Source organism: Moschus berezovskii, chromosome 23 (genome assembly GCF_049115385.1).
Source record: "Moschus berezovskii isolate FMDL1 chromosome 23, NW_MosBer_1.0, whole genome shotgun sequence".
In the NCBI taxonomy this organism is placed as follows: domain Eukaryota; kingdom Metazoa; phylum Chordata; class Mammalia; order Artiodactyla; family Moschidae; genus Moschus; species Moschus berezovskii.
In genome coordinates this window covers 28604622-28622567 of record NC_142482.1, presented here as the reverse complement: position 1 = coordinate 28622567, position 17946 = coordinate 28604622, and the positions used below count along the sequence as shown (strand labels likewise).

General features: G+C 43.7%; 1 protein-coding gene across 2 annotated transcripts; it reads right to left on the bottom strand.

Moving 5' to 3' along the window:
* Window positions 1-12213: 12213 nt before the first annotated feature.
* RPL7L1 (ribosomal protein L7 like 1) lies at window positions 12214-17855 on the bottom strand. 2 transcript variants are annotated; one of them, XM_055407098.2, is made up of 7 exons: window positions 17639-17855; window positions 16931-17039; window positions 15865-16028; window positions 14207-14344; window positions 13414-13523; window positions 13066-13280; window positions 12214-12644 (listed from the first exon to the last, which is right to left on the bottom strand). In XM_055407098.2, exons 1-6 carry the CDS (start codon window positions 17677-17679, stop codon window positions 13072-13074), a joined length of 771 nt encoding a protein of 256 aa, XP_055263073.1. In that variant the 5' UTR covers window positions 17680-17855; the 3' UTR covers window positions 12214-12644; window positions 13066-13071. The 2 variants fall into 2 exon arrangements, with proteins under 2 accessions (XP_055263073.1, XP_055263074.1); XM_055407099.2 differs by having other exon boundaries at window positions 15865-16025.
* Between the last annotated feature and the right edge of the window lie 91 nt (window positions 17856-17946).

Genomic DNA, 17946 nt, shown 5'->3' with positions numbered 1-17946 from the left:
TCATGGTGTATGTTTCTAGAGGTTTTGGAATATTCCAGTCAGGAAAGGCTGATGTGACAGTTTATAATTACTTGCTGATATGACAGTTTATAATTCAGTTCAGTTCAGTCGCTTAGTCGTGTCCGACTCTCTGCGACCCCATGAACCACAGCACGCCAGGCCTCCCTGTCCATCACCAACTCCCGGAGTTCACTCAAACTCATGTCCATCGAGTTGGTGATGCCATCCAGCCATCTCACTCTCTGATGTCCCCATCTCCTCCTACCCCCAATCCCTCCTGGCATCAGACTCTTTTCCAGTGAGTCAACTCATCGCATGAGGTGGTCAAAGTATTGGAGTTTCAGCCTTAGCATAAGTCCTTCCAATGAGCACCCAGGTTTGATCTCCTTTAGAATGGACTGGTTGGATTTCCTTGCAGTCCAGGGGACTCTCAAGAGTCTTCTCCAGCACCACAGTTCAAAAGCATCAATTACTCGGCGATCAGCTTTCTTCACAGTCCAACTCTCACATCCATACATGACCACGGGAAAAACCATAGCCTTGAATAGACGGACCTTGGTTGGCAAAGTAATGTCTCTGCTTTTTAATATGCTCTCTAGGCTGGTCATAACTTTCCTTCCAAGGAGTAAGTGTCTTTTAATTTCATGGCTGCAATCAGCATCCACAGTGATTTTGGAGCCCCCAAAAATAAAGTCTGACACTGTTTCCACTGTTTCCCCATCTATTTCCCATGAAGTGATGGGACCAGATGCCATGATCTTCGTTTTCTGAATGTTGAGCTTCAAGCCAAACTTTTCACTCTCCTCTTTCACTTTTATCAAGAGGCCTTTGAGTTCCTCTTCACTTTCTGCCATAAGGGTGGTGTCATCTGCATATCTGAGGTTATTGATATTTCTCCCGGGTTGATTCCAGCTTGTGCTTCTTCCAGCCCAGCGTTCCTCATGATGTACTCTGCATATAAGTTAAATAAGCAGGGTGACAATATACAACGTTGACGTACTCCTTTTCCTATTTGGAACCAGTCTATACAGTTAGCAAAAACAAGACCAGGAGCTGACTGTGGCTCGGATCATGAACTCCTTATTGCCAAATTCAGACTTAAATTGAAGAAAGTAGGGAAAACCACTAGACCATTCAGATATGACCTAAATCAAATCCCTTATGATTATACAGTAGAAGTAAGAAATAGATTTAAGGGTCTAGATCTGATAGATAGAGTGAGTGCCTGATGAACTCTGGACGGAGGTTCGTGACATTGTACAGGAGACAGGGACCAAGACCATCCCCATGGAAAAGAAATGCAAAAAAGCAAAATGGCTGTCTGAGGAGGCCTTACAAATAGCTGTGAAAAGAAGAGAAGCGAAAAGCAAAGGAGGAAAGGAAAGATATAAGCATCTGAATGCAGAGTTCCAAAGAATAGCAAGGAGAGATTAGAAAGCCTTCCTCGGCGATCAATGCAAAGAAATAGAGGAAAACAACAGAATAGGAAAAACAAGAGATCTTTTCAAGAAAATTAGAGATATCAAGGGAACATTTCATGCAAAGATGGGCTCGATAAAGGACAGAAATGGTATGGACCTAACAGAAGCAGAAGATATTAAGAAGAGGTGGCAAGAATACACAGAAGAACTACAAAAAAGATCTTCACGACGAAGATAATCACGATAGCGTGATCACTCACCTGGAACCAGACATCTTGGAATGTGAAGTCACGTGGGCCTTAGAGAGCATCACGACGAACAAAGCTAGTGGAGGTGATGGAATTCCAATTGAGCTATTTCACATCCTGAAAGATGATGCTGTGAAAGTGCTGCACTCAATATACCAGCAAATTTGGAAAACTCAGCAATGGCCACAGGACTGGAAAAGGTCAGTCTTCATTCCAGTCCCAAAGAAAGGGAATGCCAAAGAATGCTCAAACTACCGCACAATTGCACTCATCTCACACGCTAGTAAAGTCATGCTCAAAATTCTCCAAGCTAGGCTTCAGCAATATGTGAATCGTGAACTTCCAGATGTTCAAGCAGGTTTTAGAAAAGGCAGAAGCACCAGAGATCAAATTGCCAACATCCGCTGGATCATGGAGAAAGCAAGAGAGTTCCAGAAAAACATCTATTTCTGCTTCATTGACTATGCCAAAGCCTTTGACTGTGTGGATCACAATAAACTGTGGAAAATTCTGAAAGAGATGGGAATCCCAGACCACCTGACCTGCCTTTTGAGAAACCTGTATGCAGGTCAGGAAGCAACAGTTAGAACTGGACATGGAACAACAGTTTATCCATGGACAAAGGAGCCTGGTGGACATTTCATGGGTCACAATAAGTCAGACATGACTGAGTGACTAACATGTTCACTTTCATACTAATCATTGTTTTACTTTGTTCTTTGTTTTCAGATTGTTTATGATTTGTGTCTCTCTCTGTTGTACTATGATCTTATTAATGTCACTAGCTCTATTACTTATCCCAGCTAGTTTATAGGATTGTCTCTTGCATTACTCAATGTGTAACCAGGTCTCTAACAAAATTAATGATGGCTAAAAATCCCAAGGAAATAGATCAATGATTGTAATAGTGTGATTCTAGATATGGGAAGAAGCAACAATGAAAAACCTTTCCTCGATCATAACAGACTAATAAGACAAGGGATCCAGAGAATTTTAGATTATCAACACGGCCTGCTCCAAGAAAACTTCTCAATACGTTGAGTAGCTTATCAACAGAATCTTTGCCTGATATAGGAATGAGAGTTCCTAGCACCATGGGACCATATTGGTAGTGAAATGTCTCCCAAATGTTGGTCGAATTTTGTTACTAAGGGGAAGCACTGTGGATGAAAAATGTTGCCTGCCTTGTCAACAAACAAAAGGGGCTGTGGCCATCAAGCCGTCAGCTGCTACAACTGCCCCTGATGGTGAGCCCTGAGGGAACTAAGGATGGGAAAAAACAGGATGCTGGTCCTGGCTAGCTAAGGCGCATAGCAAAGGAATGGTTTCGGTAAGCCCCGACTCTTGCATCTTCCCATACATAGAAAAGTATTAAATTCGTTAAGTTGAGATGTTTGGATTTTCTTTAATTAACAGTAATCTTTTGATGTTCTGACTACCTGATTTTTATTGCAAAATTCCTGAATATCCTGGCTCCTTCCTTTCCTCTTTGGAGCAGTGCCTCAGAGCTGTCTGAGAGGCTGCTTCCCAGGCTTGATTGCTCAGAACGTTCACCAAATAAAACATAATTCTCCAATTTAAAGTTGTGTGTTTTTCTGAGATTTGGAGGGAATGACCCTGTCCCACATAGACTCAGACCTTGGATACTGGCCACTCTGCTCTTCTTTGTGCTTTCACCCCTACCTATCAGCTGGACTTAAGCTTTCTGGGAGCATCACTGCAGTGGTTTTGCATCTGTATCTCTGGACTGGGAGCCTCAGTTTAAAAAATTATCTTTTTAGATTCTGTTTCAGTCCTTATATAAATTGAAACAAATCTCATAACTTTACTACTTGCAGTGCAGAGATATGCTTTCATTTTTTAATGTTACTTCAGTTCAGTTCAGTCGCTCAGTCGTGTCCAACTCTTCGCGACCCCATGAATCACAGCACGCCAGGCCTCCCTGTCCATCACCAACTCCCGGAGTTCACTCAAACTCATGTCCACAGAGTCGGTGATGCCATCCAGTCATCTCATTCTCTGTCATCCCCTTCTCCTCCCGCCCCCAACCTTTCCCAGCATTAGAGTCTTTTCCAGTGAGTCAACTCGTCGCATGAGGTGGCCAAAGTATTGCAGTTTCAGCTTTAGCATCAGTCCTTCCAATGAACACCCAGGATTGAGCTCCCCTAGAATGGACTGGTTGGACCTCCTTGCAGTCCAAGGGACTCTCAAGAGTCTTCTCCAACACCACAGTTCAAAAGCATCAATTCTCCGGCGATCAGCCTTCTTCACAGTCCAACTCTCACATCCATACATGACCACGGGAAAAACCATAGCCTTGACTAGACGGACCGTTGTTGGCAAAGTAATATCTCAGCTTTTTAATAGGAAACACTAAATGGTTCTGACCCACTGGGAATGATTTCTTAGGAGTTCAGACGTCAGTGTTTATCTCCTGGTTTAGTTTATACTGGTGGTTGTGGAAGTGAATTTGGGATCCAAGTGGCATTTTGATTTCAGATAACTATTCTCCAGATAGGGAGTAAAAAAAAAGGTCTGATGAGAAAACTTGGCCCTGGAATGACAGTGAATGAAATCTCAAAGCATAAAAAGAGCCAGTCAACAGCAACCCACTCCAGTGTTCTTGCCTGGAGAATCCCAGGGACGGGGGAGCCTGGTGGGCTGCCGTCTATGGGGTCACACAGAGTCAGACATGACTGAAGCGACTTAGCAGCAGCAGCAGCAGAACCCTAGGCTCTGAGAACCAGCTGGGTCAGGCAAGGGGCTAGAGGGTCCAGAGCTGAGGAAGAACTTTCACTACCTTCTAAAGTCAGTCTCTGTAAATCAGCTACTTGGCTCACTGTACCTACTTCTGCTTCCTGAAACTAGGTTTTTTTGTTCTATCTACACCTAGAACATATCCAGCTTGTGACTCACCAACCCATATTCAATTCAGTTCAGTCATGTCTGACTCTTTGCGACCCCATGAATCACAGCACGCCAGGCCTCCCTGTCCATCACCAACTCCCGGAGTTCACTCAAACTCATGTCCATCGAGTCGGTGATGCCATCCAGCCATCTCATTCTCTGTCGTCCCCGTCTCCTCTCACCCCCAATCCCTCCTAGCATCAGAGGCTTTTCCAGTGAGTCAACTCATTGCATGAGGTGGCCAAAGTATTGGAGTTTCAGCTTCAGCATCAGTCCTTCCAATGAACACCCAGGATTGATCTCCTTTAGAATGGACTGGTTGGATCTCCTTGCAGTCCAAGGGACTCTCAAGAGTCTTCTCCAGCACCACAGTTCAAAAGCATCAATTCTTCGGCGATCAGCTTTCTTCACAGTCCAACTCTCACATCCATACATGACCACGGGAAAAACCATAGCCTTGACTAGACGGACCTTGGTTGGTAAAGTCACATTAAAAGGACTAACTTTTCCCAGAAGTAAGGATAGTTCCACAGTTTGTTCAGGGAATGGCATATATTATGGTATACCATACAGAAGAGCATAACTTTTTAAACCTCCTTTATAATAATACTCAACTATGAGAGGCAGACAGGCAATACTATATTAGTTACATTTTACAGGCAAAAGTAGGAACATTCCCGTATTTAGTATAAGATCTGGGCTCTAAACCCTGGGCTTCCACATTCACAACTGCTCTTTTCTCATGACTTTGATACGTCATTTTAAATAAATCTGACTTCACAGTGCTTGGCAGTATAAGAGTAACATCTATTCCTAGCAGGTTAACTCTTGAGCCAATTAACTGTGAAATAAAATTCATATTTTATGGCAAGAGAAGAAAAATTTTAACAAAAAAATCTCTCCCCTTTCGCCTCCCCTCTCCCTCCACTGTGCATTGTGTGCCTGCATTTTGCATCAATCGAAACCTTCCCCATCAGTCGAAATTGCCACTCAACAGTAAAGAGAAACATTCTCCTAAAACAACCCCTTAAAGGTAATATTCCTTCTTGATAAGAGGTCACATGGCACTTAGATCTGGAATATGTAAATTGTCAACAATATGTCATGTAATGTACAGCCCCGTGTCTCAAAAAACTTATATAACTTCTTATGGGCATAATAGTTCTCAGACCTTTCTGAGATGCTCTTCCTGGATTGTAAGTCTCAAATTTGGCTCAAATAAAAGCTTAAGTTTCTTTTTTAGATTTATTTTTCATTTCATTAATATATGCTTGGTGTAGTCAACAGGCTATCAGATTCCTGCCAGAGGCTGCCTGGGGTCTACTCAGAACCAGCGCTTGATACTGGCATGGGCCCACTGAGCCCCACCAGCTTCTCAACACTCCTCATTTCTTGGTAAGTTCTCCTGATACTCAGATCTCATTGTTTGGGTGTTGATCCTAAAATTTTTATTTGAGCTGGTTTTAAGACTTGCTGTCTTTGGGGAACTGGTGTATTTCCTAGGCACCTAGGGGGTCTGGGCAAGAGGACCAGGGAAATGTGTGGCTGGGTTTTTGTCAAATTTGGCTTAAATTGAAAAAAAAAAATGAGTTGATATATGGTCTGAACAAAATTTTGCTAGTGAAATCAGAGACTGAATTTTTCATCTCTGAAGAATAAAGGGACATTTTGCTCCTTCCACTTACAAGATACTCTTAGATGACAGAGGATCTCCCAGAAGTGTCGTAGGATCAGTTTTCATGACCTGTATCCGTCCCATAAGGAAACCCACTATGATCATTAAGTACTGCTTATCTGGGGGCATGACAGAGGCTGGTTGCCTAGTGCTTCCAGCACTCATGACGGTGTCATTGAGAGGAACTGAGCCACCTAACAGAAAGGCAATGCCAAAGAATGCTCAAACTACCGCACAATTGCACTCATCTCACACGCTAGTAAAGTCATGCTCAAAATTCTCCAAGCTAGGCTTCAGCAAAATGTGAAACGTGAACTTCCAGATGTTCAAGCAGGTTTTAGAAAAGGCAGAGGAACCAGAGATCAAATTGCCAACATCCGCTGGATCATGGAGAAAGCAAGAGAGTTCCAGAAAAACATCTATTTCTGCTTCACTGACTATGCCAAAGCCTTTGACTGTGTGGATCACAATAAACTGTGGAACATTCTGAAAGAGATGGAAATACCAGACCACCTGACGTGCCTGTTGAGAAACCTGTATGCAGGTCAGGAAGCAACAGTTAGAACTGGTCAGGGAACAACAGATTGGTTCCAAATAGGAAAAGGAGTACGTCAACGTTGTATATTGTCACCTTGCTTATTTAACTTATATGCAGAGTACATCATGAGGAACGCTGGGCTGGAAGAAGCACAAGCTGGAATCAAGATTGCCGGGAGAAATATCAATAACCTCAGATATGCAGATGACACCACCCTTATGGCAGAAAGTGAAGAGGAACTCAAAAGCCTCTTGATGAAAGTGAAAGAGGAGAGTGAAAAGATTGGCTTGAAGCTCAACTTTCAGAATGAAGATCATGGCATCTGGTCCCATCACTTCATGGGAAATAGATGGGGAAACAGTGGAAACAGTGTCAGACTTTATTTTTTGGGGCTCCAAAATCACTGCAGATGCTGATTGCAGCCAGGAAATTAAAAGACACTTACTCCTTGGAAGGAAAGTTATTACCAACCTAGATAGCATATTAAAAAGCAGAGACATTACTTTGCCAACCAAGGTCCATCTAGTCAAGGCTATGGTTTTTCCCATGGTCAGGTATGGATGTGAGAGTTGGACTGTGAAGAAAGCTGATCGCCGAGTAATTGATGCTTTTGAACTGTGGTGCTGGAGAAGACTCTTGAGAGTCCCTTGGACTGCAAGGAGATCCAACCAGTCCATTCTAAAGGAGATCAATCCTGGGTGTTCATTGGAAGGACTGATGCTAAAGCTGAAACTCCAATACTTTGGCCACCTCATGCGATGAGTTGACTCACTGGAAAAGACTCTGATACTAGGAGGGATTGGGTGTGGGAGGAGACGGGGACGACAGAGAATGAGATGGCTGGATGGCATCACCGACTCTGTGGACATGAGTTTGAGTAAACTCCGGGAGCCGGTGATGGACAGGGAGGCCTGGCGTGCTGTGATTCATGGGGTCGCAAAGAGTTGGACACGACTGAGTGACTGAACTGAACTGAACTGAGCCACCTAACAGAACCCAAACCAGGGAATTTCCTGATTGTCCAGTGGTTAGGACTTGGTGCTTTCACTAAGCTCCAGCAAACTGTGTGGTGAGGCCAAAAGAAAAAAAAAAGTATCTCCAGATCTTGGTAACTAGAAATTAAACCAAATTAAATTACGATAATTCATTCGCTATGCAGGTCATTTCAAATAGGATGAAATACCAGAACATTAATTGTTGGGGAGGTCTGTTCTTAAGAGCGGAAAACTAACACCTAAGTTTGTCGATCAGGAAATGCTGATATCACAGCAGTTTACAATCACTTGCTTCTTGGTTTTCACTACTGCTTTTTTTTTTTGTGTGGCCATACCATGCATGTCAGGTGGATCTTAGTTCTCTGACTAGTAATCAAACCTGTGCCCCCTGTAGTGGAAGCTCAGTCTTAACCACTGGACCACCAGGGAAATCCCGAAATTTTAAGGTTTTAAGGTTAAGAATTATAAAGGAGACATTTCAGGATGCAAGGAAGGTAGGATGTGTGTTTACAACAAAGAAAAGTATAAGGAATGAAAATGCATTTTGTTAAAGGGAAAAAAAAGGTCGTGTCCTAGAGCTGGTTGTTTCTTTATAGATAGAGAAATTTGTGGCTAAGTCGCTTTAGTTGTGTCCGACTCTGTGTGACCCCATGAACGGCAGCCCACCAGGCTCCCCCATCCCTGGGATTCTCCAGGCAAGAACACTGGAGTGGGTTGCCATTTCCTTCTCCAATGCATGACAGGGAAAAGTGAAAGTGAAACCTCCCAGTCGTGGCCGACTCCTAGCGACCCCATGTACTGCAGCCCACCAGACTCCTCTGTCCATGGGATTTTCCAGGCAAGAGTATTGGAGTGCGTTGCGTTGCCTTCTCTGAAATTTGTGGAGGTTTGTGAAAAAGTATACTGTGAGAGTTTTGTGCATGGTCAAGACTGGCTAAGACTGAACTCAATTAAGGAAAATTTTTATTTTATTTTTTTTAGGAAAAATTTTAAAGTGGCACAAAACCTGAATTTGGCCTTCTAAGAGGACAAATTTTTCTTAAAATATTGAACTGCTTTTGTCAATAGATTATGAGTTTGTGTTTGAGTGACCTGAATTTGCCATTGGGATCTTTCATTGTCACTTTGGTTAAGTGAATGGGAATTGTTTCACAGTGACCTGTGATTCTGTTTGACCAAGTGTTTTAAAACTTTTTGATACTTTTGACAACCTTTCCAAGGATCAAATTCTAAGTGAAGTTTGTTTGACCTCTCTAGCTAACTTTGAGGTTTTCCAAATTGTTCCTGGAGCACCTCAAAATACTTGTTTTCTCCCCATCTCAGAGAGAGGAATATTAAACTGATTGGAATTATTTGGTATGTTAAATGAGAAGCATTGTTAAACAAGTGGTGATAAAGCTTCTTCAATTCAGTTCAGTTCAGTTGCTCAGTCGTGTCCGACTCTTTGTGACCCCATGAATCACAGCACGCCAGGCCTCCTTGTCCATCACCAACTCCCGGAGTTCACTCAAACCTCATGTCCATCGAGTCGGTGATGCCATCCAACCATCTCATTCTCTGTCGTCCCCTTCTCCTCCTGCCCCCAATCCTTCCCATCATTAGAGTCTTTTCTTAGGTTGTGTCATATGGGTAAACATTTTGAATAGATATATATACTAGAAATTATAAGGAGCTCCTAGAATTCTGGTATGACCTGGTGGTATCAGTCTTAGATTAGAATTATTTGGTATGTTAAATGAGAAGCATTGTTAAACAAGTGGTGATAAAGCTTCTTAGGTTGTGTCATATGGGTAAACATTTTGAATAGATATCTACTAGAAATTATAAGGAGCTCCTAAAATTCTGATATGACCTGGTGGTATCAGTCTTAGATTTAGTGTATGTCACAGCAGTCAGTAATCAAGTTGCTTTTCAATTGCAATGTAATCAAAGTCTTTAACCTTGACTTTTAAAGTTTTGTCATATATAGCTAACTATATGGTCAGTTAACCACTTATTTGGTAGATATGAGGGTAATTTTAGAAAAAGATTGTTTCAGTGAACATTCTAGTTTTGTTCATTGAAGTATTTACTAAGACTCACTTCCCAGATAGCCTTTGTAAGTTTAGTTATTAAAAGGACACTGTTTCTGAAATCTATCACAATAATCTTAACTTCTGGGTTTTTTGTGTTTGCGTGCGTTTATTTGGGATACAGTTGCTTTACAACAGTAATCCAACCTTGGATTAAGATTGGATTCACCGTCATCTGCAACCAGGACATTATTCATACTGGAAAAGACATGGGATAAAGGATTCCTTAAAGCCATGTTAGAAGGCCTTTCCTGAATGAACTGATCTTGACACTGGACTTTAAGACCAGCACTACCAGACCATGATGAGAAGACATCTGAAATAAGTCAGCTGACCCAAGATCCTGGACCAGGCTTGTATACTATTTTGACAATTAGTTTTGCTTAGGAACCAAATGTATTTCTTGGGCTCAAACACATGCAAGTTTCAAAACCAATTATTTTAGAAGACAGTCTAGCACTGCAAGCTGTTACACTGCCGGTACAACCGAGACTCTTCAACCAGCCAGTTAATGATGCCTCTTCTGCCATGTTGTTATGTAGTCACCAAGTTGTGTCCAACTCTGCGACCATGTGGACTGTGGCTCGCCAGGCTCCTGTGTCCAGGGGATTTTTCAGGAAGAATACTGGAGTGGATTGCCATTTTCTTCTCCAGGGTGGATGCACTGGCAGGCAGATTCTTTACCGCTGAGCCACCAGGGAAGCCCTAACAGTTTTGGCACATGGGCTTAGTTGCTCCATGGCATGTGGGATCTTCCCAGACCAGGGATTGAATCCATGTCTCCTGCAATGGCAGATGGATTCTTTCTGCAACATATAATCCTTTATATTAGTGGCTGGTGGTTCCTACTAGGACCCAGTAAATTTTTGGTACAAGTTTATGACCTTAGCTCTCCCCAGGTTGGTTAGGGGGATGCACAATTAAGTTTCCCCTGGGCTCCAGGATACTTACAGGCAGCCTGGGAAATAGTCCCTGCCAAGTTGTCAGTCTGCCTTCAGTGCAGGCACACTGGTTTCTGTTTTCCAGTGACAGGACCATTTGGCCATGGTATTTGTTCCCTTATCTTAAAACCCATGAAGAGGCAAATTTCTGAAGTTCAGATGTTTAAATGACTTGAAACTAGATTACATCTATAGTTTTCTATAAAATAATGGACATACACAATGTACATGCAAGGAAAATTAGCTCAAGTCCCTTATTGGACAATCTAGAATTGTCCCTGACGAACATCCTGCTAGCATAACCCCCAAAGAGAGAACCGGGCTATCAGGACCTGGCATCAAGAGACCTGATGGCACTGAAGCAGCCATCCTTGCTTTGAGGGACCACTTGGTTACCTAACAGTTTTTGTCAAAAGATTAAAGATCAACAGGGGGAAACTGTGAAGTACATACCTTATGGCAAGACTTTTAAGTGTTTTATTTGGCTGAGGCAAAGTCTTCTACATGGGATCTTCCATCTTCACAGCATGCAAGCAATCTTAAGACATTTGGGATCTAGTTCCCTGACTAGGGATTGAACCCTGGCCCCCTGCATTGAAAGCTTGAAGTTTTAGCCACTGGACTAAGGAAATCTCCAAAACAAGAAATCTTCTCTTTGGCCTTCTGTCTCCTGCCACTGTGCATTGTGCATCTAGCTGCATTATGCATTGACCAAACTTTCCTCATTGGCAGAAATTTCCACTCAACCATAAAGAGCAATATTCTCCTAAGACAAGCCCTTAAAGGTAACATTCCATCTTGATAAAGGGTCCCATGGCATTCAGGTCTGGACTATATCAGCTGTCAATGTTATTTGATGTATAGCCCTCCTCTCTCAAAAAGTTTATGTAACTGTGTCTTCACTTCTAACGAGCAAAACAGTTCTTAGAGCTGAGATGCTCTGAGTTATGATTCTTAAATTTGGCTTGGATAAAGTTTTCCATTTATTTTTAGATCTACTGATTAATGGCACAGGGGCTCAGCATTCTACCATCATATTGTAGGAAACATCCACTTGGCTTGAAAGGGGGAAAAAAAACCCTTGGTAAGCTTTGATCTTCCCACAGGGCACAGAACCAGAGGAGGCTGCAAGATCAGAGCCTGTGTGACCAATCCTGACAGTGCAGGACTTCTTCACATAGGGTCCCTGAGAACGATCTGCAAATACCCTAAACTTCCAACGAAAAACTGGAGTGTATGTTTTTCTGGGAACGGGCCCTTCTCACAGATCCAAGAGTAGGTTAAAATCCTGAGCTAGAGAAAAAAGCGCTAAGCCAGCTGCAATAAAGACGACACTGGATATACCTAGAGCCAGCCTGAGAGCTTGCCAGGCTGTCACTGAAGTCAGAACATGAACTCATGGGAGAGACAACCAAGTATTGCTTTTGTGTGCTTTTAATTTCAAGTTCTAATTTAATTCAATTCTAACTTCAAGTTCTTCCAAAAACAAGGCCCCAGGAAACCCCAGGTTCAACATGCTCCTGGGCTTGGTCCACTGCTATCTTGTATTCATAGCTAAGTGTTCAGTCACCAACAGTAAAGCCCAGGATAGACGTGATAAAAGAGGACTTCCTCCTTCCTTTTGCTGGTTTCAGAGGTGGACAGTGGTCATCACAGAAAACACACAGGAACTCTTCCTTGGAACTGAGGAGGGATGCAGTGCCTGCTGTGAACTGTGCCATGTTTCCCCTGACCCTTTCCCCCAGTTTCTGAAGATATATTCTAGCAGAAAACAATCTTCCTTGAAGATACTGAGTGACAATTCCATAAAACAAAAACACATGCCTCCAGTGCAGTTTTCAGGGACGCTGAGGAAGAAAAAACAACTTCATTAATACAGATGTACTGTAACCCTAACCTAAGTAAGCAGAATAGAAGTCAGTTTTCAAGAATTAAGATTCCTTCAAAGAGGTGATGGTTTACACCTTCATATCCTTTTTGAAATTAGTTTTTATTCTCTCTCCATCTCCAGCTAAAATGAACATAGCAACACAGAAGGTTTTTTGGTGACTCAAGTGTTTTCTATCCTGTAACTCTTGAGATAACACACAGCCCCCTGTCCTAACTAGGCATTCACTGTTCAAGTATCTCCATCCACTAAATTTGTGAGTACCAGCCACCTCCCACCCAAAGTTATTCTCATACACTTGTAAACGCAAGAATACCTTTTAAGAGGCAAGGCCTGGCCCACTGAGAGTCCACCAAAGGGCAGTTTCAGCCCCACCTCACCTGGGTTTAGTTCAGCTGCCGGATGAGCTGATTGATGCGTTCACCTCTATAGCCCGGTGAGCCCACTTCCTTGAGGAAGCCCACTCTATTCTTGGTAGCGTGACGGGCCACTGAGAGTTGGAAAGGGCGCAGGAACCTTGAGATCGTCAGGAAATTCTTCCCCGGGAAGGCAATTTCATGAATGAGGTCTTCCAAGCAAATGACATCAAACTTCCCTAAAAAACATAAGGTTCAGATCCCTGTATTTAGCACTTCCCCAGCACGTACCGCGAGGCTCTGCTATGCCAGGGCTCAGCACTCTGGCAAGTTCTGGGGACTTTTCTGCTGATTACTCAGATGCTCACTCACCCAAGTGCTCCTCAATAACTGTGTTGTCTGTCAGAGGGATGACTTTGTTCTTGACCTTTGCTTGTCCACGTTTCAAGATGAGTTCCCGAACAGACTTCAGGTTTGGAAATCTATGTGAGGCAGAATGAAGCTCAATCACAGCACCGCCCCGCCCCTGGCAGGCCACACCATGCTTGCAGCACAGTCCTGTAGCCTGGCTAAGGAGTCTCCCAACGCCCTTCCCCAGGAGTGTCCTCAACACACTGCAGCTGGGACACTTGGGAAGCATACACCCAAAGGAGGTGAAAAAAACCCACACAGCCCCCACTATGTAATTAAAAATTACAGATATAAATACTTGCTAGGTAAAGATGTTTATTTCCCAGCAAAAATAAAGTCGTGGCTTATAATCTAGGACTTTGGCCTTATGTGACCCTATTCAAGAGTTTGAAAAAGTTTGAAATGAAATCCAAGTCTTTTTTTGGGTTTTAATGTTTGAAGGAATACCACCCTAGCTCTGCTTCAAGATTCCAAGAATTAATCTCTTACCTTACTTGGCCTTAACCTATAGCTGACCAAGCCCTACCACAGCCCTGTTCAAACCGTTATAAGCTGTCCCAATAACCCCTGCTCTACCTGTTCCATGTTCCAAGATTCTTAAGGCTAGCAGCTGACCCCTGATAACTGTGGTTGTGGCACGATGTTCCCCCGACTCAGCAACATAAGTGCTGGAGAATAGTACCCTGTGCATCCCAATGTTCTCAACATTCTCCAGTATAACGTAATGTGAATTCACACAAAAAACCATACTCACCCCCAGGTCACATAAGGTTCCACAATACGAAGCGTCTTTATGGTTTCAGGGGTCACTTTCACAAAGACACCACTGAAAATCTTACTCAGGCGAAGTCTGGCAATGGTCCTTTGCACCAGTGAACTCACCCCATTAATCCTGAAACGAACAGCAAAGTCAGGCTCTGCCCAGCAAGCACTATGAAGTGTGTGCCACTAACGGGCACCCAGAGGGCAGGACATAGAGCCTGACTTACAGAGTTCAGCTGAGCGGGCAATAGCTATGTAAACAGATCGTTTGCCATGCTATGTGGAGCAATGCCTGAGGGGCCACAGGAACAGAAATGGTCCCTGGACTTGTAATGGGGAGGGTTGTATGTGTCAAGCGAAGGACAACGACTTGTGTCTGTGGGTGTTAAAAGCTAGAGAAGATTTTAAGTAAAGGAGACATAACCAGATTTGACAATCGCCAAAGAGAGCATATAAAACAGAAACAAGAAAGTGACACCAAAGTCTGGGAAGTTTAGCTAGAAAGCTGACGTGATAGTCCAGGAAAGAGATAATAGGCAATGAAAGCCAGCTACACTCTAATTTTAAAAATACAAATAAAAGGCAAAAAAGAGATTACTGGCAAGGGCAAGGATAGGAAGCTCACACATACTAAAACCCCACAGGTTTCTGGGACTTCTGTGGTGGTCCAGTAGCTAAGACTCTGTGCTCCTAATGCTAGAGGCCCAGGTTCAATCCCTGGTCAGGGAACTAGATCTCACGTGCCACAGTGAAGATTGAAAATCCTGTGTGCTGAAACTAAGACCTGTTGCAGCCAAATAAAAACAAAACCCCACGTTTCTGAGTTGGATGACTGGGTATGAAAGGGAGAGGTAACGCTGTATGTGCAGGTAGGAATGGGTAAGGTTATCGCTGAATGTGAAAAAGCTTCCTGTGCTCTCCCCAGCACTGACTATGCACCATCTGCTGGACCCTGGTTCAGTTCCTAAGAAACCACCTTGATCCTACACTTGAACTTTCTACATCTCTGCCTGGAAAGCTGCCCCCCAAACTTTTCATGTGGGCAGGCCGCAGCATCCTGCTTCAAGTGTCCTAAACCACTACAGATCACACTATGGCCCCCGTGTCCTAACATCCAGCACTTTGCCTTCACAGCAATTAGTGTATTTTCATGTCTATTTGCTTAATGTCAGTTTCCCTAATATATTTATGTATTTTTTGGCTGCACCTTGTGGCACGTGGGATTCTTGGTTGCCTCACCAGGGATCAAACCTATCTTCCTGCAATGGAAGTGCAGAATCGTAACCACTGGACCACCAGGAAAGTCCCAATCACCCGAATCTTTTTTTTCTAATGTGGCTAACTTTAGTAGAAGTCTTTATTGAATTTGTTACAGTATTGCTTCTGTATTTTGTTTTTTTGGCTACAAAGGCAGGTGGAATCTTAGTTCCACTGATCAAACCCGCACCCCCTGCATTGAAAGGTGAAGTCTTAACCACTGGACCTCCAGGGAAGTCCTCCAGTTTCCCTAATTTTGAAGACAAAATCTGTTTTGCTTAGCCCAGAATTCCTAGCACCACTTGCCTTAAGGGCTTATATCTCATCTCCCTAAAAAGGGTCTAAAGCTGAACCAAGTTTCCCCAGCCCCGTGGAATCCACCAAGTTCCCTACCTTTCAATGCGAACAACAAAGGCCAGGGAATGTCTGTCTGGTGCCTCCAAGCCGTGGGGTTTCACTTTTAGCCGTCTGAGTCGCGCTCTGTCCCGTAGCTGCCGCCAGGAATCATGGACAAACCATTCTAGTCGCTTAAACTTGACTTGTTTTCCTTTCCTCTGCTACAGAGAAGGTAGACCATCATCACCATTTTTTTTGACGCTGTAGTCATTTTTTCTTTCACAGCGGTAATTCACTAGTCACTATTCATAGAGTTTATTTCCCCTATTCTCTGGAAAGGGGCACAAACAAACATCCTCTGTTTTTATTTTTTTTTAATTTATTTTTACTTATATTCTGGCTACATTTCAGCATGCAGGATCTTAGTTTCCTGACCAGGGATTGAACCCATGTCCCTTGCGATAGAAGCGAGGATTCTTAGCCACTGGAATGCTAGGGACGTCCCCTGTATTCTTATATAATGAAAAAACAAGATTGACAAGAAAGAAGTGAAGCTGAGAAAACTTGAGAACTATTGCGAAAAGTCCCTGATAAACAAACAAAAAAACCAATGTACATGTTGTCAGCCCATGAACAGAGGAGCCTGGTGGGCTGCAGTCTATGGGGTCGCACAGAGTCGGACACCACTGAAGGGACTCAGCAGCAGCAGCAATATTTACCAAAGCAGTCAACGTTTGCCATCAAGTATTTAGGGACCCTAACACTGTGTTAGGCATCATAAACTGCCTCCAAAATGTACTTCTCCAAAATCATGTAGCAAATAGTAAAAACTTTACAAAATTGCTACATTAAAATTTTTCTTCCAGGTATAAATTCTGGTCTCTCAAATCACTTGGTATGAATCCGTAACTCTGTAATTACTTTCTTCCCTAACAACTCAAACCCAGTACTTTGCCTGTGGACAGTGTTTGATACATTTTTTGCTAAACAAAGACAAGAAACCAATACCGGGTATAACCCAACCGATGGGGGAAGGGGCCATCGGTACCAAGTCTAGTTCAACACGTGCTGGACACAACTCAAACACAAACTCTAATTCCCTCCACCTGGTTCCCACCATTACCTCTTTCCTTTGCAAAAGCGCCTGTTTTGCCTGGGTGGCTTTGAGGGCCTGATAAGCCTTCCTCTTTTTCAAGAGATTCTCTGGAACCAAAGGGATCTTTCTTCTTGGTCTGATACAGAAAATGGAGACCAGCGACAGTACTTAAGAAACAAATATGCAACAGATTTCCAAAAGATATCCAGGGTCTAGGGAAACACTATCTTCAAATCCGTAAGGGCTATGGCCCTTCCGAAATCTGTGGTTTCTAACACTAGCCCTCAAAATGGACTCCTCCCTTTCCCTAGGACCCAAAGCCTTAATAAGTCACGAACCCCACAGCCACTGGTCCTTATATACGTCAACGGAGCTTCTACTGCCCCAGCTTTACAAACACTATCAGCGATGAGATTCCGCCCCGTGGAGTTGGGTCGCGTGCAGGCCCAGCTACAGTGGTAACACTTAAGCATAGCTGGGGGAACCCAGCCTGCTCTAAGTCCGCTGTCCCAAAGTCAATCCTCGCCCCCTTGAGATGACTCCGCGGCGTCCCCCTCCGCCCACCCATACCAACCCCTACGGCGCCTCACTCCTCTCTCTGTAATCTGGAGCCTTTCCTATTCTCTTGTTTCACGCCACAAGTACCCTTATTTTCCGCCAGCGAGAAATAAACACTGTGGATGGCACCGGATGCTCAAGAAGCCACGCCAGAGATACTCCTCCCCAAACACTTACTCTTCCTCCGCCATTTTCCCAACGCTGCAGCTGCTACTCATGCGCAGTTCCACCCCATAGGGCCGAGAGAAGCCGCTCTATGTTTACGCGACCATAGAGACGTCTACTCCAGCTCAAGGCGGGGCGGGAGGGCGGCCCGAACCGTCTCAGCAGTAGTAAACCGCTGAGGTTTTGTTAGCCTTGATTCCCGCCAAAAGTTACACAAAGCTTCCTTCGCACTTCTTGGAAGCTTTTCGGAGCCGTGTCATCTTCAGAATCCAGTCCGTTCCATTCCAAGTGTACTCGCTTTAGTGCTGGAGGCCGGCATG